This window comes from Pongo pygmaeus, chromosome 10, assembly GCF_028885625.2.
Source record: "Pongo pygmaeus isolate AG05252 chromosome 10, NHGRI_mPonPyg2-v2.0_pri, whole genome shotgun sequence".
Taxonomy (NCBI): Eukaryota; Metazoa; Chordata; class Mammalia; order Primates; family Hominidae; genus Pongo; species Pongo pygmaeus.
Genome location: NC_072383.2, coordinates 6,523,163 through 6,549,935, shown reverse-complemented (window position 1 = coordinate 6,549,935; position 26,773 = coordinate 6,523,163). Strand labels below are relative to the sequence as shown.

The window sequence follows — 26,773 nt, the reverse complement described above, 5'->3', positions numbered from 1 at the left end:
CTGATGGAGTCCAGGAAAGGGATAATAGTGAGCAGAGGGGAGATAATTACTGGAATACCAAGAAGGAAAAATCAACTCGACTTGGCAGATTACTGGGGGAGAGGTAAAGGTGAAGGGGAGGAAATCTAGGATGGTTTCCACGTTTCTGGTCTGGGCAACTGAGTCGATGTGGTAACCTCGACTGGAGCAGGTTTGGGAGGGAGTTCAATTTAGGAAGGCTATGTTGAAAGAAACGGATGAACCAAAGCTTCGTGCTTGCTTTGGTGGGACGGAACCCCGCATTCGGTATCTGGCACCGGGAGCTTGCGGCTGTGTCTCCAGGCTCCTGCACCCTCAGAGCGTTAGTCAGAGGCGGGGCGGTGGGGCGGAGCGAGGGCCAGGGCAGGGCATCAGGGCTTGGCGCGCACCAGGGAGCCACCGCCTCCAACGGAATGCGCGAGTCCCGGCGCGGGGTGGGGCAGGGGCGGGCACGGTCTTCAGTAACTGCCCAGCGATTGGTTGGGAGGCACCACAAATGCCTAACAAACTGCTGAAGCGCCCTCCGAAGGGACAGACCTCATCTCCACCCCGCCCCGTCTCTCCGCCAGACTGGAGCGCAAACTATGGTTGCATTGATCACTGAAGGATCCTCACAGCAACCGCTCCTTTCCGGAGTCGGATGAGAGGAGAGTTGTGATTGGCAATTGGCAGGGGCGGGGCGGGCTAGGCCTGTAGCGCTGGGCGACCGTCCTGGGCATGGATTGGGCCGCGGGGTTGTCACCGTTATTCGGGAGGCGTGGTCAGCACTAATAAAGGCGGGGGCCGGCGCGGCAGCTGCAGTAAGTTCCACCGCAGCTAGACCTCGGGGTGGTCAGCGCGAGGCGGAGCTCGGCAGTTCCGTCCCCTTCAGCCGCAGCGTCCCTCGCCGGGTGTCTCGCCGCAGCCTCCGGAGAGGAACAGACCCTCACTCACTCTGTCAGAAAAATGTGAGTTGACTCTGGTGTGGGGGCTCGGCACCTCCTTGACAACTCTCACCCCAAGCTCCCGACTCTGCGGGACGGAAAATGGCGCATTGCAGCAGCTGCAGCAACGCGGGGAGCTACCACCGGGCGCCGCCTCCGGACTGGGCCACCCCCAGGGAGGGGGGCCAGCACCCCATTCTCGCACCAGCCACAGCTAGCACCCCACGGGCGAGGCAGGGGCGCAGGGGTCCTACAATCCTTGCACCCTCTCCTCTCGTCTGAGTGGCGCCTCATTCTGGTTTTGGTATAGTGGAGACTCGGAGAGGGCGGGGGCTGGGGGTGGTGGATGGAGACAACTGGGTAGGGGACTCGAAAGGCATTTCTGTCATCTGGCGAAATCACTACTTAGCGCCTCAGGAGAGACAGTCATGGGTGCAACTGCCAGTTGGTAACTTGGGTTGCCCTACAATCTCTGGATTTGTTTATCCCTCACCCAAAGTGTGATGTCTAGCTCCCCTCATGGCAGTGAGCAAAGCTCCAGAAACTTATCTGTCAGTTCTCTGGCACCAGGTGAGCAGCTCAGAAAGACTCAAGGGGTAGTGGGATAGTGGCCTGTCATCCCAAGCGGCTGTTCATACCAAGGCCATTCATATAGGAGATGTTTTTCTATCACCGAGTCTTACCAAATAGTTGGAGGAGAAATAGGGAGAGCTGAGCTTTCCCCCTTTCCTCCGACACACACAGTTTAGTCTCCAGCAGTCTTCAACATCACCCCCTTCGCAAGATCCTGAGGGAAAACTACGGCTAAAAAATGAAGTACTTCTCTGTCAAGACGTCAATATGTCTAATACAGATTTTTCTTTCTGATTACTACCCTGGCCTGGTCCTAGATGTATTTATGTTGCTTCTCTAAGTGACAAAAAAGGGAAAGATTTACTTGTGTTACATAAGGGTTGTAATTATCCCTAGATATTTTACTGCTGAGTGTTTCCAACTCCCAACAAGTAGTAAGTGAAACTGGCCTTGCAAATACTTCATAGCCATTTCACTTTTTCTTTTTGATTTCTATGGTTTTAACCAGATATGAGTGTTCTATGCATTTTGGGCAAGCCGTAGAATTCCAGTTGTTTTCATTTTGGGGAGGGGGCTTCCAGATAGTATCTATGTGGGATGAACAGAAGGCAACAGAAAAATCGTGGTGGCTGGCGGGGCATCACGAGGTCTCTGACCTTAATCTTGTCATTGGTGCCACCATCCTGGACTGCTTCCAACACTGGCTGCTACCTACTCATTGAATTTTCTGCCTTAAGTCAAGAGCTAGATTGCTTAGCTAGCTCAGTGGCAGGATAAGAGTCTTATGGCTCCCATTACTTTGTATCTATCTTTGCTTTACCTCCTTTGCACCTTAGAGGGAAATGGAAAAGCGATTCTTTAAATGGGGAATGAGTCAGGTGTAATCTGCTACCATAGCCTCTCTGAGGAGTTATTCTCTATCTTTTTAGACTAAAAGAAATTCACTTAATCAAGGAGAAGGAGCTTCTGGGTATTAGTTCTATTGTAATTAGCCAAATAATTTCCTTTTTGGTGACTTTGTGGTTTCATTTTTGTTGCATTTACTCTTGGACTGCTCCTGTGAAGTATATTTGGTGAGATTCTGCTTCTGTTTGAGGAGTTCTTACTGTAATTTCTATTCTCCATCAAATTTGAGAGATCTCCCCCCGCCTGTGGGTGCTTCCTTGGCCGTGAACATCTCATGACTTAGGTTATACTTCCAGGAATTCTTTAGGAGGTGAGTTTAGCCTCCATGTTTTGGGACATGGAGAGGAGTTTGTTTTGAAGACCACACACTAGCTTTGAGTGGTACAGAATGAGAGAACATTCTCTGTGTGTATAGTACAGTAAACCAGGATCTCTTTGGGATGTAAGTAACCAAGGGAGTCATCTGAGACTCTGTCAAATCCAGAAAAGGAAGGGACAGAATGTCTATAATCCATGCACATTGAGGACAATTTCTAGCATTTTTGCTTCCTGTCTATGCTCTTGGAACAGTTTCCGTAACTAACGTAATTGCTTTGGGCCCCAGATTCTATCTAAGTGAAACCCCCATTTTCTCTGCCAAAAACAAAGCAAACAAACAGTCCTGACTCACTCCACCTACATAGACTTTGCCTTTGGTGATTTTCCAAGCTGCCCTTATGGCAGCCCTGATTTCCTCATCTTGTGTGAAGCATAACCCAATAACTGGGCATATAAACCAATAACCATAACCAATAACTTGAATATAAAAAGGGGTGAGCTGACAGACATTACAGTGTACAGCCTCCCTCCTGGCTGCTTTGCAGGGTACAGCCTCCCTCCTGGCTCTCTTCACGGACTGGTGTTAAGTGTCTGTGGCTTTTCCAGGTGCACGGTGCAAGCTGCCAGTGGATCTACCATTCTGGGGTCTGGAGAATGGTGACCTTCATCTCATAGCTCCATTAGGCAGTGTTCCAGTAGGGACTCTGTGTGGGGGCTCCAACCCCACATTTCCCTTCTGTACTGCCCTAGCAGAGGTTCTCCATGAGGGCCCCACCCTTGCAGCAAACTTTTGCCTGGACATCCAGGCGTTTCCATACATCTTCTGAAGTCTAGACGGAGGTTCCCAAACCTCAGTTCTTGCCTTCTGTGCATCTGCAGTCTCAACACCATGTGGAAGCTGCCAAGGCTTGGGGCTTCCACCCTCTGAAGCCACGGCCCGAGCCCTGCATCGGCCCCTCTCAGCCACAGTGGGAGCGGCTGGGACACAGGGCACTAAGTCCCTAGGCTGCACACAGCATGGGGACCCTGGGCCTGGCCCACAAAATAACTTTTTCCTCCTGGGCCTCCAGGCCTGTGATGGGAGGGGCTGCTGTTAAGGCCTCTGACATGGCCTGGAGACATTTTCCCCATGGTCTTGGGGGCTAACATTAGGTTCCTTGCTACTTATGCAAATTTCTGCAGCTGCCTTGAATTTCTTCTAAAAAAAAATGGTTTTTTTCTTTAGTACTGCATCTTTTCTTCTGCCAGATACCCTAAATTATCTCTCTCAAGTTCAAAGTTCCACAAATTTCTAGGGCAGGGGCAAAATGCTGCCAGTCTTTTTGCTAAAACATAACAGGAGTCACCTTTGCTTCAGTTCCCAACAAGTTCCTCATCTCCATCTGAGACCACCTCAGCCCGGACCTTATTGTTCATATCACTAACAGCATTTTTGTCAAAGCCATTCAACAAGTCTCTAGGAGGTTCCAAACTTTCCCACATTTTCATGTCTTCTTCCGAGCCCTCCAAACTGTTCCATCTTCTCCCTGTTAACCCAGTTCCAAAGTCGCTTCCACATTTTTGGGTATCTTTTCAGCAACACCCCACTCTACTGGTACCAATTTACTGTATTAGTCCATTTTCATGCTGCTGATAAAGACATAACCAAGACTGGGAAGAAAAAGAGGTTTAATTGGACTTACAGTTCCACATGGCTGGGAAGGCCTCAGAATCATGGCGGCAGGTGAAAGGCACTTCTTACATGGCCCCAGCAAGAGAAAATGTGGAAGAAGCAAAAGCAGAAACCACTGATAAACCCATCAGATCTCATGAGACTTCGTCACTATCACGAGAATAGCACCGGAAAGATGGGCCCCATGATTCAGTTACCTCCCCTGAGTCCCTCCCACAACATGTGGGAATTCTGGGTGATACAATTCAAGTTGAGATTTGGGTGGGGACACAGCCAAACCATATCAGCGGGGAAATGCCATTTAGGACACGGCTAGGTCATATGTCCCTGTAGCCGTCATGGCAGAGGACTTGTTTGAGTTGGGTCAAAGGATAGCCCCAGACAAGATGTCTTGATGCCATCCTGGATGTCCCTGAACCCCATCCAAATGTTGTTGCAGAGTCTTTCATCTTTTACTTCTTGCCTCTACGCTGCGTCTCCCTACTTCATATTGCCAACGAGCGAGAATCCATTCTAGTTTTGTATAGTCTAATCATAATTGTTTAAGTGGTTTGGGGTGAGGATGCATGTGAGTCCTTTCTTTTTGTCTGTTTTTTTAGAGATGAGGTCTCACTATGATGCCCAGGCTGGCCTCGAACTCCTGGGCTCAAGCGCTCCTCCCACTTCAGCCTCTTGAGTAGCTGGGACTACAGGTGTGTGCTACCACGCCCAGCTCCTTTCTTGTCTTGGTCACTTTGTGTACTCTGCACATGTCTTTCCACAGGTCTGCTCCAGCTCAGCCACCTGCTGAAGGGACAGAAGGGACTGCCCCAGGTGGGGGTCCCCCTGGCCCTCCTCCTAACCTGACCAGTAACAGACGACTACAGCAAACCCAGGCACAAGTGGAGGAGGTAGGTAGATAGCTTTTTCTCTGAAAGTTTCCAAATCTAGGAGTTTGGAAACAAAAGGGAACTTCTTATCTTTTCTCCTTTTTTCACAGGAGAATAGTCAAAGGCCCTGACAGGCAAAGCACCCTTTAGAGTTGCACAGGGCCAGACTTGTGATTCTCTGGTTGTCGTTTCCTCTGTCTCTGGCAGGAAGCTTAGCAGCTTTGTTTCTATGCCCTCCTCAGGTGGTGGACATCATGCGTGTGAACGTGGACAAGGTCCTGGAGAGGGACCAGAAGCTGTCAGAGCTGGATGACCGAGCTGATGCCTTGCAGGCAGGAGCATCACAATTTGAGAGCAGTGCTGCAAAGCTAAAGAGGAAGTATTGGTGGAAAAACTGCAAGGTGAATTTTCTTGTCCCCTCCTCCATCTTTTCCTGAGCTTCCACTGGTAGAAGGCAAGAAAACCCTCAGCTTCTACATTTCTTCCCTCTAATGGTGCAGGATCTCTCTGACCGGCATAACGCTTGGGAGGAAATCTGGAAAGCCTCCTCTTGAGATTGCATTACCCAGAATTGGCCACCAGGGTAGGCTAGAGTATTCAGAACCGCTATCAGGGAAAAAGTGATACCCTGAGGAGTTTGGAATGGTTAGTTAAGGAGCTTTTCCTCAAAGGAGTTGCCTGCAGAAATTTTCACCTGTCTCATCTTCAGACATACCCAACATCAGCACAATGGCTCAGGCATATATATATATATATACACACACACACACACATTATATATACACATATATATACATATATATACTTTTTTTATATATACATATATACACTTATATATACATACACACACATATATACACACATATATATACACTTTTTTATTTTTCTTTTAAATCAGCTTTCTCAGATTGAAATATATATTGTTAAATAACTGCAACTTTTGAGAATGAGCTGAACACTTCACAATGAAAATTGAACTAATTGGTTAAATATCCAGAGTCTGTGTCTCTATTGGAATGCCTTCTAAAGCCCCAAGACACCAGGAACTAAGCAAAAAGGAGCTCCATGCAGGTCCTGTGATGAATCTGAAAAGATACAGACATACTGCGGTTATGATCCCCTGGGAAGCCAAAGGGTAGGGCCTCTCTAAGAGGCCTGCAGATCTCCTGGGTGATGGGTGGTTTTTTCCACTGTCCCAAGGATGGAGGGAATTCTGTTTCCCACTAGAGATGTGGCTTTTTTCCTCATTCCCGAAATCCAAGGGCTCATTTTCTGTCCATGTTTCCTCAGATGATGATCATGCTGGGAGCCATCTGTGCCATCATCGTGGTAGTTATTGTAAGTAAGTATCGCTGAAGTTGCTGGTGGGGTGAAGAGGTGGGAAGGTCCTGGAGTCTTCTCCCTGCCTGCCTGCCTGCCTGCCTGGGGAGTGGGGCTGCTCTGACTGAGGTATGGAGACCGCTGCTATGGGATCATCACCTGGTTCGGGAGGGGGGAAGGGCAGAGACAAGGGATTTGTTTGATGGACAAGCCTTCCCCCTGCAAGGCATTGCAAGGAGACGGCGCCTCCTGTTCTGAGGAAGTGGGGCTATGCTGTGTGTCACTGGCTTGGGTTGGAGGGAGACCATGGGGATGGGGCACTTAACAATGGAAAGACCTGAATGTCTGGTAACTTGGTGTAATTTGCCCTCTTGTTTTCTCCTGTCTCTTTCTCTTTTCCGTCTGGGACTTCCTGATTCCTGTGTCCAGTCTACTTTTTTACTTGAGAATGTACCACCCCTTCCCTGTTCTCCATTGCCATCCACATTCATGTCCTCTTCCCTCTGTTTGCTCTCTCAACACACTTCCCCACCCACCGTCCTGCATTCCAGCCCAGGCTTCTCCATCACCCATTCCTCCTTTTTCGTTGCGTTTATTTGCACTCTGTCCCTCAACACCAGAAATGCTGCTCGTGGCACAATCTAAGTCACTACCTAAAGAGCAACAGCTGGCGCCTCCTCCCCACCTGCTTCTTCTGTACTCTCAAGTTCCCCCAAAGCCCCAAAGAGTTGGAGGCCAAGGGAAGGGGCAGGGAGGGGAGTGGCTGAGGCGAAGTACCCATGAAGCTGCCCAGACTTGGGAGGAGAAGAGTATCGGTGCCCATGGTGTCTCCTAGAAAACCTGGCCACTGGCAGGAGCTAGGGAGGGGCTGGGAAGACGGCAGCTCACTCAGTGCTGCCTGGTCATGTGGAGCTTTCCCTCCTGGGCCAGACCTGGAGAGCGTCCTGGGGGTGGACCAAAGTCCAACTTGGTTTCAGTGCAGCACCCTTTTCGAAAGTGATACTTATTTTTTGTAGTTATTTCTAATCTGTTCGTCCAAGATTTTCTGTGTCTTTGGGGATCTTATAACTTTACTTTGTTCTCCAGAGGCCTGGAGAACACTTATGGATTGTGAAAATAGCAGGACTTATTTCCATCCTAAAAGCAGTCCCACGTGCTTCTAGCTGGAAGGAGCTTTCTCTTCTTTACATTTTCTACAGCATTCTGTATGAGGGCACCAAATAAATTCATCTAGCCGGTAGTTTTATCTAGCCAAGTAATTTCACCTAGCTCCCAGTTAATTGTTGGCATAAAGAGAGAGACTGCCTGTTAGTTATAGAGAAACAGTGAGTCAAGTGCTTAATTTGAAAGTAACAAGCTCAGAGGAAGCCACTCCTTGCCCTCATTAAAGAGGGTCCTGTTCCTCTCTTTCTGTTGATGAAGGAGCGTGAGGGTGTTAGCAGTGTGAGATCTTTGGACACCCATGGAATTCTCTCCTCCACACCACCCGTGCACTTGCCAAAGACAGGGATGAGGCAAGAGGTCCTTCCTGAGGCCCGGCCGATCCTCAGGATGCAGAGAAGTCATGTAGACCCACCAGCCCCACCTTGGGGGGAGGCGTGCCAGCCTGTGACAGGTGTGCTTGTGTATTGCTGTGCTGTCATGGGGCCCTCTCCTTGAGAGCCGCCTCTCTGTTCTTCCTGTAGTATATTCCCCTTTGAACCACCCTTACCTGTCTGAATTCTACTTTGTCTCCTTTCTCTTCCTCCTCTTTGCATGGTTTGTGTGTATAGACAGTGGAACCTGAGGATGGGATCTGCTCAGCCTATCTTCGGGGCAATTGCTGAGCTTCAGGATGGGCTATTAATGTGGGATAAGCCCAGGTGCAAGGGGAGGAGGGCAGGCTGGGAACAGAGCGGAGAATGCCCATGGCCCTTTATTCCTTCTTCCCTCGGTCCACGAACAGGAAGAGGCTGAGGCCATGCTAGGCAGGGTCTGGATGCCCACTTTCCATGCAGCAGCATTTCATTGTGCAAAACCATCCTTCCTTTCCCTTCGCCCTTGTTTCCCACATTCCCTTCGTCCTGCCCAAGGGCGGGACTGAAGAGCTGGAAGAAAGCAGTCAGTACCCTCCCAACGGCCCCTCGAAGGTCTCCACTCTCCTCTGGGCTCCTCCTTGCCTAATGCAGGGGGCCACCGCTGGAGAAGAACCACTCCTGTCCTCGATGTGTCCCAAGCCTGGAGCAAATCCGTCCTCTTGGCTCTCCCAGCCCCATCACAGGAATCATTCCTGGGTTTCTGTCCCTCTGAGGCTCACCAGGTGTAGTTGGCTTTGTTCTTTGGGGGTATTGGCCCTTCTACTTTCTTTCTCACCCACCTTGTACCCTCTTCTGTGTGTCTTTGCTATCCCCCTTCCCTCCCACCAACCATGTGCATGAGCAAACGTGCAAGTAAACCCCGGGACTTTGCAGTCAAATGAAGCTGAGCTTCCCACATCCCCCTCTTCGGTTTGCCATGAGACGATGTGGGGTTTCCACTGTGTGTCTGTCATCACCTCTTTGTCTTTTTTTCCTAACCTTGATCTCATACTTGTATAAAGTAATAAGAGCAGTTGTACTTCCACCAAAGGCATGTGGCATATTTACCAATTTCATGTATTCTGAGCAAAGGCAAAAAATACAAATTGCTCCCACTAAACTGGCTTGGTTGTTGTTTGGGTTGGAGTAGCCGGGGGGGCTTGGGAGGAAGGGTGTCGTTTCTTTCTAGTAGTCTCATGTCGCTTTAGGTCAGCTGGGCTGGCTTACACACGCTGTGCGGTCTTCATGGAGACGAGCTCTGTGTGTCAGCACAGGAAGTGGTCTTCCAGCGTTCAGCCTGAAGCAGCCCAACTCTTGTAGGTGCTGGTGAAAGGAAGTGAAGACAGGAAGTTGCGAGGGCATCTCACACTGGCAAACAAACACAGGTTCCCTCAGGCCTCTTCCATCTGCCTCCTGTGCTCCTTCCTAGGTCCTTGGCCTGCTTGTCCTGTCCCAGGGGATGTGCCCAGATAAGGCTGTCAGTGAACACCCCCTTACCCCCTTTTCCCCATCATCTTCACGTACAGTTTTGGTATGCTGAGTTCCACCGTATTGACCAGGCACATTTTAGAAACGAATAAAAGGAGAAGTCTCTCCCTTGCAGCTGAGGGAGTGAGGCATTTGCAGGTATCCTGAAACTCCCAGAAGTTACTCGAGGGAGCAGAACCCTAATCGCAGCTGAGATGCAACTGAGATGGAGCCCCAGGGGTGCCTCTGAGGGCCTTTGTTTCATACTTAAACACTTTGCAAGTTGGAGCTGCTAGGCTTGGGGACAGGGCTCAGTTGGGACCAGTGTGGAGAAAGACAGGAAAGTGGAAAAACTTGGTCGCAGCAGACACAAGGGGCTTTTATTTTGACAGAGCTGAGTTTGGGAGGGGTAGCCTAGCCCCAGCCCGTGCCTCATGTCCCTCACTTGTTCCTTCTCCATTTCTTCCAGCTTTGTTTTCCTACCATCACACCACTAACCTGGCTGTTTGGTCTTAACCTCCATCTGGACATTCTGCCTTCTTCTTGTCCCCTCACTTCTTCCTGTTCTCTGCCTTGGTGCATGAGCCCAGGGTGCAAAGTGAAGGAAGGCAGAGGTCTCTGCAGAGCCAGGCCCAGTGCCCTGTGAGCTGGTGCCACCTTCATGCATTTTTAGCTCTGTGACTTGACTTAGGGTCCTCCTGGGAGCACGTGACTACTCTTTCTTTCTACTCTGAGGCAGGAGAGTGACAGACCTTAGTGAGGCAGCTAGGAGAAAACAAGTGGGAACACGTCTGGTTTCATTTTCATTTAGGGCAAACTCAAAAGCAGGAGGCTGTGATGGGTGGGTGGCTGGAGACTGGGGCATCTGGGCTTCCACCCTGGTCTGGGTGAGGAGGTGGTTAGAGTGGGTGAGGTGGGCCAGGGCCAGAGCCAAGGGCACCCAGGCTCTTACCTTGCCGTCTCTGAAGCCCCAGGAACAACAGTGCAAGAAGGAAGAGACTGCTGGCAAAGATGACTCCCAAGGCTGTTCTCCGCTCTGTAGGTGAGAGCAACGTGGGCAGGGATCATCGTGCACAGGAATCATGAGCTGAGCCCCCATCTGCAGTGTCCACCCCAGGGAGGAGGAGCAAAGGAGTGTGTGTGAGTCCCTGATTGAGGAGCCTGGAACAAGGCACCCAGCAGCATTTGTACTTATTCAAGGTTGCTGGATACTTGTGGGTTACTCCACACAGAATTCTCTACCTCTTTCCACCTGAGGACAAGGTTTTAAAAATTGCTTTGCAAGTGAGATTTAGGTTGGTTTATTCGTTAACACTTAACTTGCCTGGACACAGTGGCTCATGCCTGTAATCCCAGAACTTTGGGAGGCTGAGGTGGGTGGATGGCTTGAGCTCAGGAGTTCAAGACCAGCCTGGGCAACATGGTGAAATCCTGTCTGTACCAAAAATACAAAAAATTAGCTGGGCGTGTCGGTGTGTGCCTGTGGTCCCAGCTACTTGGGAGGCTGAGGTGGGAGTATCACTTGACCCGGGAGGCAGAGGTTGCAGTGAGCCGAGACCGTGCCACTGCACTCCAGCCTGGGCGACAGAGTGAGACCCTATCTCAAAACAAAACAAAATAAAATAAAGCAAAACAAAAAACCACCAGTTAACTGGGATTTTGTAAATAGTTGGGGAATGATGTGAGCTGAGGTGAAACTTCAGTTTTGGGGAAGTTCACAGTCTAATGAGCGACCAAATAATGCCCAGTGCTCCTGCATGTTTCCATTTCAAGTTGCGCGTTCTTTCCTGTCCCTTTCCTGTTGAAAACCTCCCAACAGGCAGGGTGCGGTGGCTCATGTCTGTAATCCCAGCACTTTGGGAAGCCGAGGCGGACAGATCACCTGAGGTAAGGAGTTCAAGACCAGCCTGGCCATCATGGCAAAACCCCGTCTCTACTAAAAACACAAAATTAGCCAGGCGTGGTGGTGCGTGCCTGTAATCCCAGCTACTCGGGAGGCTGAGGCAGGAGGATGGCTTGAACCCAGGATGTGGAGGTTGCAGTGAGCTGAGATCGTACCACTGCACTCCAGCCTGGGGAACAGAGCAAGATTCTGTATCAAAAAAATAAGTAAAATAAAATAAATAAATAAATAAATAAAACCTTTCAACAGCATGCTATGGCTCTCAGGAAGTTCCAGCTTGAAGGCCCAGTGAGATCCACAGGGTTTAATTAAGCCCGTAAAGGGAATCCGGTTGCCTGTTTTTCACATTCTCTCTTTACCATTGATTGATAGGTGACCTTGGGCAAATTCATTGACATCTGCAAATGCCAGTTTACTCACCTGTAAAATGGGAGTCATGATCCATGAAATCATACATTTAAGTGCTTTCTACAGTGCTTGATTCATGTAAATGCTCAATAAATAGAATTACCTCTGAAGCTTCAGAGCCACTTTCCCTTTTTCCATATACCCTAGGCTCTAGCTGTGCTGAATTACTTGCAATTCTCCAAATTCTCTTTAGGCTGTTTTATGATTTGGCTTTCATGTATGCTATTGTTTCTATCTTGAGTGTTCCCTTCCCTCTATGCTAGTTAACTTGGCTCAAATGCCATCTTCTCTGTCTACTGGACTAAGCTCCTGGAGGGCATGATCAGGAATTATTCATCTGTCATCTCCAGCCTTAAGCACATTGCCTGGCACCCTGGAGGCTGGAGTATAATGAAGTCTCAGGGGATGTGTGGTAGAACCTGTGGCAGCTGCCGCCTTGGGAAAGACAGCCAGGAGCAGAGGCAGGAGCATGAAGCCAGGGCTATGAACAAAATGGATGGGCAGCAGAACAAGGCCATAGATGAGCTGGGGCAGGAGAGCCATGAGCCCTAGTGTGGAGGTGGGGAAAAGGAGGACACTCCCAGTACCTGGTGGGACAACCTGGGTGCTGGCCCCAAGGGGCTCCTCCAGAGAGATGTGCATGACCTGGCAGGTGTAAGTGGCACCTGCAGAGCCAGGTTCTGCGGTGAGAGAGGAGGAGATGCTGTAGGTGCCTGCCACGCTTTGCCTGAGGCTGGAGAAGGAGGCACCAGAGACTTGGGCTGGGGATCCACCCAGCTCCTCTCGGGTCCACGTCACCACCACATCCAGAGGATAATAGCCAGCAATGTTGCAGATGAGGGTGGGCAGCAGAGCTTCGTTTGCCAAGCTCAGTCGTACTTTAGGGGAAGCTGGAGAAAGAATGAAGAATAAGATTACACACAGATCTAACTGGGGACAGTGGAGGAGCCTGAAGGCTTTTCTTCCTGCCAAGATGAGAGTAGATTGTGGAGGCTACAGTGTCCCTTGGTGTTGTACCAAGGCGGGGGTGTGTGAGGGGCCCACCTGGATGCAACCCGTAAGTTGGGGGGGTTACATTTTCCAGAAAACTGATAGATAGTAAAGCCAACTAAAGATTGGCTGGCTTCTTAGTGTCATTCTAAGCCAGTTTGTTTGTTTGTTTGTTTGTTTTAAGATGTGTCTTGCTCTGTCGCCCAAGCTAGAGTGCAGTGGCATGATCTTGGCTCACCGCAATCTCCGCCTCCTGGGTTCAAGCGATTCTTCTGCCTCAGCCTCCTGAGTAGCTGGGACTACAGGCGTGCACCACCATGCCTAGCTATTTTTTTGTATTTTTAGTAGAGACGGAGTTTCACCATATTGGCCAGGCTGGTCTCGAACTCCTGACCTCGTGATCCGCCTGCCTCAGCCTCCCAAAGTGCTGGGATTATAGGCGTGAGCCACCGCGCCCGGCCTCTAAGCCAGAGATTTTAAAGGATAGCAGTGATAATGGTCAGAACCGCTTCCACTGCTCTGCCTTGGTTTGCTGCTGCTGCTCCTCAGGATGTGGTCCAAAAGGACTGGGGTGATGGAGACAGCCAGCCACAGCAGGGCAGCAGGATCCTGGGCTGGAAATCTCTTGGTGGAATTATCCTGGAGTCCAGCGGGACTCCTTATCTGATGCCATCTGTGCTTCCATGATGAAGATGGCATTTAAGTTGTGGGATTGAAGCCTGCTTCTCAGGAAATCATTCTTGCGTTTGGGTCCCAATCTGGAAACGCTCCCAGTAGACATGTTATATCCCCTTCCCTGGGATAACCATGTCCTGGCCTCACCTTGGATGTTGAGCTGGATGATCTGCTGAGCTCGGTACAGAGAGGTGGTGATCTGGCAAATGTAGGTCCCCTCGTCCTGTATAGTGAGGCTGGGCAGGGTGAGGGAGGCATTCCTGGCCATGCCCAGCTGCTCAGGCTCCAGGGTAGCGCCCTTCCGCACAGCCTGCCCCTGCCCTGTGGTCCAGCTGTACACCAGCTGACCCCTGCCCTTGTGCTGCAGTCGCCACTCCACACTGATCAGGTCCAAGCCCGGTGCCATGGAGAAGCCACAGTCCAAGGAGGCTGAGGACCCCAGCAGGAAGCTCAGGGATTGGGTCTGTGTCATCACCTGGAACTCCACTGTGAAGAGGAAAAGAGGGGTGACTTGTGGGCTACTTCCTCCTTGAGGTCACCTGATCTCCAAGCTGTGGGCATGTTGTGGGTATACACCTGCCTCTTCTTCCTCGCCTGACAGGCCGGTTGAGCTTATTTTCTGTCACATGGAACCACAAAGAAATGGGGCTCTGGAAAGGCAGCATGGTACACATGATGGCCATCACCATTTTGGGATCACTTACCCTAGGATAATTTAGTGAAAGCTGTGGATCTCCCACCAGGAAAAATACACATGCAAAATTAAGAGTTACCATCAATGTTCAGGTAAGAACTACTAGAGTAGCAGAAAAAACTCTGAAACCCTGGTTGTTCCACTTACTGGCTCCGTGACCTTTGACAAGTCACTTGGTGTTACCAAGCTCACCTGCTTAAGCAAGGATGCTGTGAAGACTAGAAACAATAGTTTAAAAAGTACGTGGTGGCTGGGTGCGGTGGCTCATGCCTGCAATCCCAGCACTTTGGGAGGCCGAGGTGGGTGGATCACCTGAGGTCAGGAGTTTGAGACCAGCCTGGCCAACATGGTAAAACCCTGTCTCTACTAAAACTACAAAGATTAGCCGGGCATGGTGGCAGGTGCCTGTAATTCCAGCTACTCGGGAGGCTGAGACAGCAGAATTGCTTGAATCCGGGAGGTGGAGGTTGCAGTGAGCCAAGATCACGCCATTGCACTCCAGCCTGGGCGACAAGAGTGAAACTCCGTCTCAAAAAAAATGTAAAAAACAAAAAAACACGTGGTATTGGGAAGCCCAGGTGGGTGGATCACCTGAGGTTAGGAGTTCGAGACCAGCCTGACCAACATGGAGAAACCCCGTCTCTACTAAAAATACAAAAATTAGCTGGGTGTGGTGGTGCATGCCTGTAATCCCAGCTACTTGGGAGGCTCAGGCAGAGAATCACTTGAACCCAGGAGGCGGAGGTTGTGGTGAGCCAAGATCGAGCCATTGCACTCCAGCCTGGGCAATAAGAGCGAAACTCCATCTCAAAAAAAAAAAAAGCATGTGGTAGTAGTATCTGTGCCAAACATGCTTAACATAAATCCAGTCATGAGGAAATGAGGAAAACAATCAGACAAATCTAAATGTTGGGATACTCTACAAGAACACTAGCCTGGACCCTTCAAAAATGTCAATTCTATGAAAGATGTTCTAGATTAAAACAAGGAACAGCACAACTGAATGCACTGCATGATTCTTGTTTGAATTGTGTACTTAGAAAAAGAAAGCAGTAAAAAAAAAAAAAAAATGGGACAAGTGGAGAAATTTGAATTTGGAGACATTTAATTAATTATTTTTTAAAGAGAAGGGTCTTAGGCTGGCCATGGTGGCTCACACCTGTAATCCCAACACTTTGGGAGGCTGAGATGGGTGGATCACCTGAAGTCAGGAGTTCAAGACCAGCCTGACCAATTTGGTGAAACCCCATCTCTACTAAAAATACAAAAATTAGCTGGTGTGGTGGTGGGCGTCTATAATCCCAGCTACTTGGGAGACTGAGGCACAAGAATCACTTGAACCTGGGAGGCAGAGGTTGCAGTGAGCCAAGATAGTGCCACTGCACTCCAGCCTGGGAGACAGAATGAGACTCTGTTAAAAAAGGCCGGGCGCGGTGGCTCACGCCTGTAATCCCAGCACTTTGGGAGGCCGAGGTGGGCGGATCATGAGGTCAGGAGATCGAGACCATCCTGGCTAACACGGTGAAACCCCGTCTCTACTAAAAATACAAAAAATTAGCCGGGCACAGTGGCGGGCGCCTGTAGTCCCAGCTACTCGGGAGGCTGAGGCAGGAGAATGGTGTGAACCCAGGAGGCGGAGCTTGCAGTGAGCCGAGATAGTGCCACGGCACTCCAGCCTGGGCAAAAGAGCGAGATTCTGTCTCAAAAAAAAAAAAAAAAATAGGGTCTCACTATGTTGCCCAGACAGGACTCAAACTCCTGGGCTCAAGCAATCCTCCTGCCTCAGTCTCCTGAGTAGCTGGACTACAGGTGTGCACCAGCATGCCCTGGACTTTGTAGTTGAGACTATTATCGTAACAATTAAAAAAAATATCTGAAAGTAGGAAGATCCGTGGCATACTAGGCAGTGGTGTGGGGGGATAGGGACAGTCTGCCCTAGCAGGGAGGAGTATTTTATCACTGATAATATTCAGAATTGCCAATGTTGGGAGATGGTGAGACTATAAAGCCATCTGACTTTTAGCTGATTTTATTATTGTTCTGAAATGTTTTACAGTGTGCACTCCCTTATTGCCTGCATTGTGGGTAGACTACTCCCCCACTTCGGTTTGTTTCTGACATGATGGTTTTGTAACTATGAAGGATTACATCCTTGTCCTTCATTGTAAACTAATACATGCTATGGATGGGAGCATTTGGGGTTCAAGCGTTATCTTCTGCAACTTACTCTCAGTTCAGAGGAAAATACACACATACACATATACACACATGAGGAGTCGGGGGAGAGAATGTGGCAAACTGGTAACAACTGGTGGATCTAAGTGTAGGGTATATAGGTGTTCATTATATTATTATTTCACCTTTTTTTGTAGGTTTGGAATAAAAAGAGAGAAATACCTACGCATGCCAGGAGTATGGTAGACACTGGAAAGACATGAGGACCTTTTTTTTCTAATGTGTCAGGATAGATTTAGGTTGGACCACAGAGAGGTTAGAGTGTTCTGGGGTTTTCCAAGGATAGGACGGTTGCCCCTAATTTTCTCTGGACTTGGCTGTCTCTTCTTGGAGACTCAAAGAAGCAGGGCACAGAGTACTGGATTAATGGGCTCTGGGGAACCCTGTCATCATGTTCTCAATTTCTTGTGCCCTCGAGGATGTGCTGAGCTGGAGAAGGCAAGTACTGGGTTTACTAATAAGATAATGAACAAACGATGCATCCCTGAGCTTTACCCCTGAAGCACCAGAGCAGCCTAGCCTTTCACTGGGAGAAAACTGGGTTTTGGCTCAATAAGACTACAGTGGACAGCGCCCATGAACAGAATAGCATCATGTGTCTTATTTCCTCACGGCAGCCCAGTGAGATGAGAACGATCTCCATTTTGGAAATAACACAGGTTGTCTGTGTGCTTGGACCTTCAGGTAGGGGCTGCGAAGCATTCTCTTGTGGACTCAGGGTTACTGTTGTTGTTGTTGTTGTTGTTTTTGAGATGGAGTCTCACTCAGCTGCCCAGGCTGGAGTGCAATGGCGCAATCTCGGCTCACTGCAACCACCGTCTCTCAGGTTCAAGTGATTCTCCCGTCTCAGTCTCCTGAGTAGCTGGGATTACAGGCACCTGCCATCATGCCCGGCTAATTTTTGTATTTTAGTAGAGAGGGGGTTTCACCATGTTGGCCAGGCTGGTCTTGAACTCCTGACCTCAGGTGATCCACCTGCCTCGGCCTCCCAAAGTGCTGGGATTACAGGCATGGGCCTCCGCACCTGGCCTGACTCAGGGGTTTTTAGGAAGAAAGGACCAAGGCCTAGGGGTGTCCTGAGGTGACTAGTGTGGATGGAGGTGGATTTGTTCCCTTCCTTCTTCTGTCCCCCATATCTTACCACTTTAGAAAAGCCAAACTTTCTGTGACTTGCTTTTCTTTTCTTTCTTTTTTTTTTTTTTTGAGATGGAGTTTCGCTCTTGTTGCCCAGGCTGAAGTGCCATGGCGTGATCTCGGCTCACCACAACCTCTGCCTTCCGGGTTCAAGCGATTCTCCTACCTCAGCCTCTCTCGTAGCTGGGATTACAGGCACCCGCCACCATGCCTGTAATCTAATACCATGCTAATTTTGGTATTAGTAGAGACGGGGTTTTACCATGTTGGCCAGGCTGGTCTCGAACTCCTGACCTCAGGTGATCCACCGGCCTCGGTATCCCAAAATTCTGGGATTACGGGTGTGAGCCACCACACCTGGCCTTGCTTTTCATTTTCTTACCTGCAGTTCGCACAGTCCCCTGGGGGCTCAGGGGCAAGTTCAGCGTCGGGTGCCAGAGAGCCTCATTCTTGGCGTCCCTGGGAGTCTTCATCACCATGGAGATGCTAGGTCCCCCTCCAGAGACCTGCACGTTGGCCATGAACCAAGCTGCTGTCTCCACAGTGGTCCCTTTCATCTGGAGAAAGTAGCGGGAGATCTCGCAGGTCACCTCCTTCCCACTGCAGTCAGCATGGAGCAAGGCCTCGGCCTGGGGAATCTGGACCAGGTCCACTGGGGAGAAGCAGGGCACACACGGAGGGCAAATTAGAATGAGAACACTGGGGCCAACAGGAGGCAGTATGTGTGGCTGTAATCGGGATCCGGGCTGTCCTGGTGGAGGGAGCCCGGGAGGACCAACGACATAGGTGGAAGGCTTTTACCTGAGGCCTCGAAGATAATAGGTGGGTCATCTTGGGCCAGCGTGCCCCCTTGGAAATCGGTGAAGTCCTCCAGGGAGCCATTGTCCAGCACTGGCACCTGCTTCAGCACGAGGGAGGCCCTCGCCCTGTCCTCACTGCTGGCGAGAGCTCCACGGTGCCCACCGTCCTTCGCCAGGAAGCAGTCTAGGACCACGTCCACTGCCCGCCACTGCCTCTCTGCTGGGTGGGGCTCTGCAGACAAAGGCTGGGGTGAGCACCCCCTTCCCCAGAAAGCTACTCCACACTTGCTTCCTGCCCCCACCCTCAAACTGTGGAGTCATCAAAGGGTAAAAGTTGCCATCCAAGATCCTAGCTGTCTCTGTGTCCCTCTATTCTCCCGTCAGCCCCCAAACCAGCTTTCTGGAGAGCACCTGCTAGTCCAAGCAAATACTTCTTGGTGAGAGTTAAAGTCCTGGATTTGCCTTGCTCAGGGGAGTTTATACTTGCATTTCCAACTGTTGAATGAAAGACTATCTTTTCAGTCAAAGGAATTCTCAGAAAAAAAGCGAGTGCCACCGCAGAGAGGAGACTGGACAGTTACCGCTGCTGGGGCACTGACAGCCTGCACTGCTTTCTCCCATTTCGGGTAGCCTTCCCCTCCCCCGCCTTCAAGGTCGCCTTCCAAGTGATTTCCTCTCCTGGGGAGTCCTTTCCTCTTCTGAAGTGTCAGCTCCCAGGCCAGTGCCCTCTCTGTAGGACAGTGGATCCTGACCACAGCCACAGAGGCAGCCCCTCTTTAGCATTTTCCCTGTGGAGTTCCCACCCTCCCTCCACACACACTGTTGGTTCCTTCCTTTGCCAGCCGCTGAGCCTTTCCCCTGTTGGGCTTAGAAGGCGATTGGGTCATCCCCGGCCCCTTTGCTCTTCTGGAATCTCGGGGAGGGTGGCACCCTGGGGCTTCAGTAGCTCTTCTCCGAGCCAGCTCTCCCCGACTCCCAGACTCACTGGTTTCCGCTGCTCCAGATAGAGCCAGGCAGAGCAGCAGGCACCAGCCCTCCTGTGTGCCCATGGAGGCTGCTCGAGTCCCCTCCTTGCCCACCGCCCTTCTCCACAGTCCTACGCTGCTTGCGAGGCCCGGCGGGAGAAGGGGGCTCTCCAAGCACACCTGGCAGCCCGCAGCCTTTAGGTTTCTTCTGTGTTCCCTCTGCTGCCGACTTTTCTTTCACTTTCACTTAGAGCAAGATGGCAGCCCGCCTCTGTGTGAAGCCATCTGCAGCAGCTGCCAGAGCCCTGCTTGCCATTTCCTTTCTCACCACCCACCTCACCCGGAAATCCCCAAGTGATTTCAAGACCTGACTTCTGCACCCTTTTGCTCCCCACCTGTCCCAAAAAAGTGGAGATATAACTGTGGGAAAAGGGGATCTGGAGTCAGACACAGGATCCACAGTAGCCTGGGGACCTTTCTCACCCCCGCCCTTGAGCAGGCCCCAACATAACCGGCTGAGAAACCTCCTCTGCCAGATCCTGACCTGAGCCAGGAGGCGGCCAGGAACCTGGATTTTGGGACTGGAATTTCAGAGAGGAAGCTGGAGAGCTGCAGGGTGGTCATCTGTCGCTTTATTTTGCCCGTCTTGTAGCACGTGGGTCTTTCGCAGCAGGAAGTGTGTTTTACAACCAGAGTCCCCTCCCTCCTGCAGCGCAGGCGCAGCTGGCTGGGCTCCTGCTTCCCACTCTCCACCTCATCCGTATTTGTCCTCGTCCCTGCCGGTCTCAAAAAGGCACTCTGTCACGTGTACACAGGAAAGGGCCCTGACAAGAGGATGGGACTGCAGTTGTGGCTGCCAGGTCTCACTCTCCCTTAGATGGTCGGCGAGGTGGGGTGGAGGCCAGGGCTGTAGTGCAGCTCCCGCAGGTGCGGGCTCAGGGGGAGGAGGCAGGCTCCGGTTTTCGGTAATCCTCCTGGATGGGGATGGTGCTGCCCTCCTCCTCCCTGGGGCAGCTGTAACGACAAGGCTCTGCAGGCTCCACAGGACGTTCTCCTTTGTCTGCAGAAGGAGATCCGATGAGTCTTGGCCAGCAGTGGGGGCAGGGGGAGACGGGAGAAGGAGATGGGCAGAGGCAGGTGCGCTTGGGGGAGGGGTGTCAGGAGCACGCCAGCTAAGGGGAGAGGAGGCGTAGGACCAAGGCTGGTGAAGTGGAGCTGGTGGGTTTCAGTGAGATTCCAGGCGTGGGCAGTGGGGTTGAGCCAGTGGGGTGTGGTGCAAGGGCAGGACCGGAGACCTGTGTTCTGCCTCTTACTTGATCTGTATTTCCTTCGTTGATGGAGGAACAGAGCTCCGGCCAGGGTGAAAACAAGGAACATTCCGGAGAAGATCACAAGGATGCGAATAAAATCTGAGCTGCACAGGGATCTTTGGGCTGTGATAGGAGGGGACACACAGGGGTTAGGGGAGGGTCTAGCCCTTGGCTCCCTCAGCCCAGCCCTCCTGTCACCTTGCCTTTCCCCTTTCCCCCACCTTCTATCCCACCCGCCACCGTTGGCCAACTCCTCTCCTAAATGGTGGACTCTGCTTTTTCCCCTCCTCTTATCCCTACTCCTAGGAGCTTTCTGTCTGGCTTCCCTCCTGGCCCCTCCTGTATGCATTCTCTCTAGCGGTGGGGATTAAGGAGAAAACTCACGTGGCCAGTGGGTAGAGAGAGTCCGGGCAGGCAGCTGCCTGAAGTCAGCCAGAGTCTGCATGTGCCCAGCTGTCCTGGCCTCCAGCATCTCTGGAAAAACAGAGACAGAATGAGTAGCAGCAGGGAACCCCATAGGGCACATCTGAAGGCCTGAGAGGCACTGGATGGGATGGGAAGGCAGAAACAGGCTGACCTTATCTAGGGGTAGGCGTGGGGAGTACTGGTTGGGGTATCACCCCTACCCCACGTGATGGCACAGAGAGTTGCCTGGAACTTACCACTGACATAAGGTAAGTGGGTGGGCTGAGGGTGTGGGCTCAGGGCCTGAGACGGTCGAGCAGTCAGCGAAGGGTTTGGAAGAGGATCACACTCGGTGCACTCCTTGTCCCTGCACCGCCAGCCATTGCGACAGGCACACTCAGCATTGGCAGTGATGGTGCAGTTGCGAACGAGAAGACCTGGGGGAAGAGAGGACCAGGGAGCATAGGACACTCAGACCTGTGGAGAGCTTCAAGGTCCACTTGTTTCATCCCCCAACCCCTATCCCAGGCCCACCTCTAGGGACGTGCTTCCCTTTCCATTCCCACCCCTGCAAAGGCCTGCCCTTTGCTCACGGTCCCCCAGTGCCTTTGCCATTATTGTTGTTATTAAAGAAGAAAGTTGGACCTTTCAGAAGGAAGATTCATGGGTTCAGACATAGAAACCATGAAAAGTAGAAAGAGCTTATATAACTTTCTGTTGTACTCCCTGATACTTTTTTATTTTTTATTTATTTTTTTGAGATGGAGTCTCGCTCTTGTTGCCGAGGCTGGAGTGCAATGGCATGACCTTGGCTCATTGCAACCTCTGCCTTCCGGGTTCAAGCGATTCTCCTGCCTCAGCCTCCCAAGTAGCTGGGATTACAGGTGCCCGTCACCACACCTGGCTAATTTTTTGTATTTTTAGTAGCAATGGGGTTTCACCGTATTGGCCAGGCTGGTATTAAACTCTTGACCTCAGGTGATGCACCAGCCTCAGCCTCCCAAAGTGTTGGGATTACAGGCATGAGCCACTGTGCTCTGCCCCAATACTTTAATAACTTTTAATTAAAGTGTAATATACGTACAGAGAGGCACACATGAGTGTAAAGCTTAAGAATTTATACAAATTTGGCTCACAGGCGTAACCAGCACCAGATCAATAAATAGAAAATAGCCGGGTGAGGCAGGGAATTGCTTGAACCCGGGAGGTGGAAGTTGCAGTGAGCCGAGATCAGGCCACTGCACTCCAGTCTGGGCAACAGAGTGAAACTCCGTCTCAAAAAAAAAAAAAAAAAAGAAAAAAAGAAAGAAAATAGCCAGGTGCAGTGGCTCATGCCTGTAATCCCAGCACTTTGGGAGGTCGAGGTGGGTGGATTGCTTGAGCTCAGGAGTTTGAGACCAGCTTGGCCAACATGGTGAAACCCCGTCTCTACAAAAAATACAAAAATTAGCTGGGCGTGGTGGTGCACACCTGTAGGCCCAACTACTGGGGAGGCTGAGGTGGGAGGATCGCTTGAGCCCAGGAGGCGGAGGTTACAGTGAGCTGAGATCATGATACTGCGCTCCAGCCTGGGTGACAGAATGAGATCCTGTCTCAAACACAACCAACAAAAAACAAAACAAAGTATATTAGGGATTCCCAGGGGCTGGGGCTGGGGCTGGGGCTGGGGGTGGTTGGGGGGAAGAAATGGGGAGTCATTGCTAAGGGGTACGAGTTTCTTTGGGGTGACGAAAATATTATAGAATTAGATAGTGTTGGTGGCTGCACAACCTGTGAATACACTAAAATAAATAAATAAATAATAAATAGTTACTTGATTACAGTTACTTAGCCTTTTTTTTTTTTTTTTTTTTTGACGGAGTCTTGCTTTGTCGCCCAGGTTGGAGTGCAGTGGCACGATCTCGGCTCACTGCAACCTCCGCCTCCTGAGTTCAAGTGATTCTCCTGCCTCAGCCTCCCTAGTAGCTGGGATTACAGGTGTGTGCCACCACACCTGGCTAATTTTTTGTATTTTTAATAGAGATGGGGTTTCACTGTGTTAGCCAGGATGGTCTCCATCTCCTGACCTCGTGATCCGCCCGCCTTGGCCTCCCAAAGTGCTGGGATTATAGGCGTGAGAATTTGCCTTTAAAATACACATTTTGGTCAAGTGTAGGGGTCCGATGCTGGGTGGCTGGGTGTTAATTATCCTGGGGGCGGGGGTGGTAGGGCACTAGCTGGGCTGGGCTGAGCTTGCTGGTGACTGGTTTGAGAGGAGGGTGATTCAGAGGAAGGCAGTGACACCCAGATGTGGGACAGGCTGCAAGGAAGCCTGGTGGGCCTTAGGGCAGACGCTTGTGGGGACCCGGGGAGTCCTAGGTGCCCTGACAGGTGGAAGAGGGGTGCAGAAAGGGAGGATGTCAAAGGGAGAATGTCAAAGGTCATAACCAAACCTAACAATTTTCTTCTACTTATGCCTTTTGTCAGGACAAGCAGAGAGACAAATTCCTTCTTGGCATCCTTATGGCCCCATGACCTGCTAATGAATGCTGACTCTGAGTGGCTACTAGAATTTGGTTTCCTTATGGCTTCCCAGGAATTGTGAGCCATGTTGGATAAGGTCCTGCAAGGGAAGAATGAGGAAGCCTGGGACAGTGCGGGAGGGGAGAGCACTGGTGGTAGGGAGGAGTGATGACAAGGGTCTCCGCTAAAAGGGAAATGGAGGGGTTAAAAAAGCAGCTGGGGAAGGTTAAAAACAATGAGGTGTTCTCACTCATAGGTGGGAATTGAACAATGAGAACGCTTGGACACAGGAAGGGGAACATCACACACTGGGGCCTGTCGTGGGGTTGGGGGAGGGGGAGGGATAGCATTAGGAGATACACCTAATGTAAATGATGAGTTAATGGGTGCAGCACACCAACATGGCACATGTATACATATGTAACAAACCTGCACGTTGTGCACATGTACCCTAGAACTTAAAGTATAATTAAAAAACAAAACAAAACAAACAAACAAAAAAAACAATGAGGTGCTATTGTTTCAGTGGTGAGTATCCGGAGACCTGGGAGTTCTATTTACCAGGTATAACCTGGGCTCAAAATTCCAGGCTGACTTCAGGCATGTCCTCATCTCACAGATGCCAGCACTAAGGCCCTGAGAGGGCCGAGCTCATTCAGCCCGCCCATCTTCTCACCCCTGGCCGCAATTCCTGCGGTCCTTCTGCAGCCAGGTGCTGCTGCAGTACTTTGGGATCTATTGGCTGAGCTCCCAGAGAAGGATCATGGATTGGGCTGGTTTGGAACAAGTGAAGGGACTGAAGATGGCTCAGTATGGGGCGAAGACCTTCAGGAAGGGTCTGCAGAGTGAGTAGGGGGGTTTTGACTAGGAAAAATTCCAACCCTGCAGGGGCCGCTGCCAAGAGAAAAGCATCTATTACAGTTACATTTTTAAGTTAAGTAGACTGAAGAATATTTCTTGTGTATTAAAGATGTTCCTCTTTGGTTGATTTGCAATGGAAAAGCTTTTGTTTTCTTTTTTTCTTTTTTTTTGGAAACAGGGTCTCACTCTGCTCACTGGTACGGTCACGGCTCACTGCAGCCTCTACTTCCTGGGCTCAAGTGATCTTCTCACTTCAGCCTTCTGAGTAGCTGGGACTACAGGTTCGCGCCACCACGCCTGGCTAACTTTTTGTATTTTTAGTAGAGACAAGGTTTTGCCATGTTGCCCAGACTGTTCTTGAACTCCTGGGCTCAAGGGATCTGCCTGCCTTGGCCTCCTAAAGTTCTGGGATTACAAGTGTGAGCCACTGCACCGGCTTTTTTTGTGTGTGTGTGACAAAGGGTTTTGCTCTGTTACCCAGCCTGGAGTGCAGTGGTGTAAGCAGCCTGGACCTCCGGGGCTCAAGTGATCTTCCCACCTCAGCCTCCCAAGTAGCTGGGACTACAGGTGCACTACCATGACCAGCCAATTTTTTTAGAGACAAGGTCTCACTATGTTGCCCAGCTGGTCTTGAGCTCCTGGGCTCAAGTCTCTACAAAATATACAAATACCCTTCTGCCTTGGCCTCTCAAGTGCTGGGATTATAGGCATGAGCCACCACATCCGGTCTTGGTTTTTGTTTTTGTTTTTACAGCACCAGGCACTGTAGCTCACACCTGTAATCCTGGCACTTTCAGAGGCTGAGACAAGAGGATTGCTTGAGCCCAGGAGTTCAAGGCTGTGGGGAGCTATGACTGCACCTCTGCACTCCAGCCTGGGTGACAGAGTTAGACCTTGTCTCTAAACTAAACAAAACAAAACCCAGTACCAAGAGACCCAGTGACACCAAACACATTTTGCAAGTATGCAGTTTAATAGTTACAGTTACCTAGTTCTAAAAAAGTGTCTTGCTAGAGAACATTTGTTCAAAGGGGCCACTTTAAAGCCTGCTATTCTAGTGTATACTGGCCGTAGTTTCTGAAATTGTAGCGAAGATGGAGAAATAATAACAGCATTCATAAGCACAACTGCAGATATTATACTTCTTAGTTTAAAAAAAACCTTTTTTTTTGGAACTATAGAATAAAAACACAGGCTACATACATACTCATTTTCTCAAATTGGCTTTTGTGCAAAAAAAGGTTGTTACCTATTGGGTTGTTCTGTTATTTCCTTAGAAAGATGTATTCCAAATTCCCAATGGCCAACCTACACATGTGCACTCTGGGAACACAGTCAGTTTATTGGTTGGGGGTTGCTTGCCCGAAACCTGGGGTCATAGAGCCACTTCTCTCATTTTATTGTCTTGATCCCATCCATAGACCCATTCTCACCAATCCATCAAATTCTATTTATCCCTTTCCCTGAAATACTAGATGTCTGCCCACGTTAATTCATGCCCCACCTAGGGTGCCCCATTTCCCAGCATTGGCTCCACTTGCGGTGAGCCTTGAAGAAGGCTAAAGCTTTGACCCCCTCATCCTCCTTGAACCCCCAAACCCATCACCAGCCTTGCTCCCCCAAATGCTTGTCCAGTGTCCCCACCTACACACCCTTGCCCACCTCACCGGAGTTACAGTGCCGACAGCTCTCACAGTGAGGCCGGGTGTGGTGGTCGGGAGAGAAGGAGACCCCTGGTATGCAAGGATCACACTGAGCAGCCTTTCTGTGCTGGTCACAGTCCTTGACGAGGAATGTTCCTGGGAGAAAAGGGTAAGGGATCAAGGCCTGAGAAGGGCTGGTTCTCTGCCCTCTTCAAGGTGGTGCCTCCCCACAGCTGCAGGATTTCCCTCCTTGCTTGAGCTCAGTCTCACCCTGTGCCTATTTACTGTATTAACTCCAGTCCTCTCTCTTTCGCCACTCACCTGGCCCTTGCCAAGGCCCCCTCTTACCTGGCTCACACATCTGGCAGCACAGCTTCCCCTGAGCCCAGTAGTGCCTCTCTGGGCAGCTCTTGGGGGCTGGAGTAGCTGAGAGCCCCACCAGGGTCCCCAGAACGCACAGCCACCAGGGATGTGGCTGTGCCATGGTTCCCTGCCCAGGGAGCTCCTTTCTGTGCCCAGTTGCTGATGCTGGCCTCTGGAGTTAGCACCTCCAAGCTCGGCGCTGCTGTCTCTTCTTTGCACCCCCTGGGCAGTGGCTGCTTCAGGTGGCAAGCCAACCTTTGAAG

The 26,773-nt window shown here is 50.7% G+C and overlaps 3 protein-coding genes across 5 annotated transcripts; 1 reads left to right on the top strand and 2 right to left on the bottom strand.

Moving 5' to 3' along the window:
• Positions 1 to 803: 803 nt before the first annotated feature.
• VAMP1 (vesicle associated membrane protein 1) lies at positions 804 to 12,525 on the top strand. Of its 2 annotated transcripts, none has more exons than XM_054443701.2 (5): positions 804 to 965; positions 5,174 to 5,300; positions 5,522 to 5,680; positions 6,570 to 6,621; positions 10,665 to 12,525. In XM_054443701.2, coding segments are annotated over exons 1-5 (384 nt in total). In that variant the 5' UTR covers positions 804 to 963; the 3' UTR covers positions 10,709 to 12,525. The 2 variants fall into 2 exon arrangements, with proteins under 2 accessions (XP_054299676.1, XP_054299677.1); XM_054443702.2 differs by lacking the exon at positions 10,665 to 12,525 and adding an exon at positions 7,029 to 9,275 and having other exon boundaries at positions 808 to 965.
• On the bottom strand, positions 9,210 to 20,065 carry TAPBPL (TAP binding protein like). Its single transcript, XM_054443697.2, has 7 exons — positions 19,447 to 20,065; positions 18,463 to 18,693; positions 18,044 to 18,313; positions 13,746 to 14,084; positions 12,521 to 12,823; positions 10,575 to 10,658; positions 9,210 to 9,478 (listed from the first exon to the last, which is right to left on the bottom strand). The coding sequence occupies exons 1-7, from the start codon at positions 19,508 to 19,510 to the stop codon at positions 9,399 to 9,401; spliced, it is 1,371 nt and encodes a 456-aa protein (XP_054299672.1). The 5' UTR covers positions 19,511 to 20,065; the 3' UTR covers positions 9,210 to 9,398.
• Positions 20,042 to 26,773, bottom strand: CD27 (CD27 molecule). Of its 2 annotated transcripts, XM_054443700.1 has the most exons (7): positions 26,496 to 26,719; positions 26,167 to 26,303; positions 25,505 to 25,581; positions 21,399 to 21,589; positions 21,121 to 21,210; positions 20,740 to 20,859; positions 20,362 to 20,486 (listed from the first exon to the last, which is right to left on the bottom strand). In XM_054443700.1, exons 1-7 carry the CDS (start codon positions 26,629 to 26,631, stop codon positions 20,362 to 20,364), a joined length of 876 nt encoding a protein of 291 aa, XP_054299675.1. In that variant the 5' UTR covers positions 26,632 to 26,719. The 2 variants fall into 2 exon arrangements, with proteins under 2 accessions (XP_054299674.1, XP_054299675.1); XM_054443699.1 differs by lacking the exon at positions 25,505 to 25,581 and having other exon boundaries at positions 20,042 to 20,486; positions 21,399 to 21,578; positions 26,172 to 26,303; positions 26,496 to 26,773.

Bases quoted from the DNA above. Each gene is read 5' to 3' on its own strand.
- VAMP1 (XM_054443701.2), top strand. The intron at 5,301-5,521 runs GTAGGTAGATAG...TGCCCTCCTCAG, and splicing joins CCCAGGCACAAGTGGAGGAG to GTGGTGGACATCATGCGTGT. The intron at 6,622-10,664 runs GTAAGTATCGCT...TCCGCTCTGTAG, and splicing joins CATCGTGGTAGTTATTGTAA to GTGAGAGCAACGTGGGCAGG.
- CD27 (XM_054443700.1), bottom strand. From the start codon at position 26,631: ATGGCACAGCCACATCCCTGGTGGCTGTGCGTTCTGGGGACCCTGGTG. The intron at 25,582-26,166 runs GTGGGCAAGGGT...CTACAATTTCAG, and splicing joins GGCACTGTAACTCCGGTGAG to AAACTACGGCCAGTATACAC. The intron at 20,860-21,120 runs GTGAGTTTTCTC...CTCCTATCACAG, and splicing joins TCTCTCTACCCACTGGCCAC to CCCAAAGATCCCTGTGCAGC.
- TAPBPL (XM_054443697.2), bottom strand. From the start codon at position 19,510: ATGGGCACACAGGAGGGCTGGTGCCTGCTGCTCTGCCTGGCTCTATCT. The intron at 18,694-19,446 runs GTGAGTCTGGGA...CTTTGTCTGCAG, and splicing joins ATCTGGAGCAGCGGAAACCA to AGCCCCACCCAGCAGAGAGG. The intron at 9,479-10,574 runs GTAAGAGCCTGG...TCCTTTCACCAG, and splicing joins GGGGCTTCAGAGACGGCAAG to CACCTACAAGAGTTGGGCTG.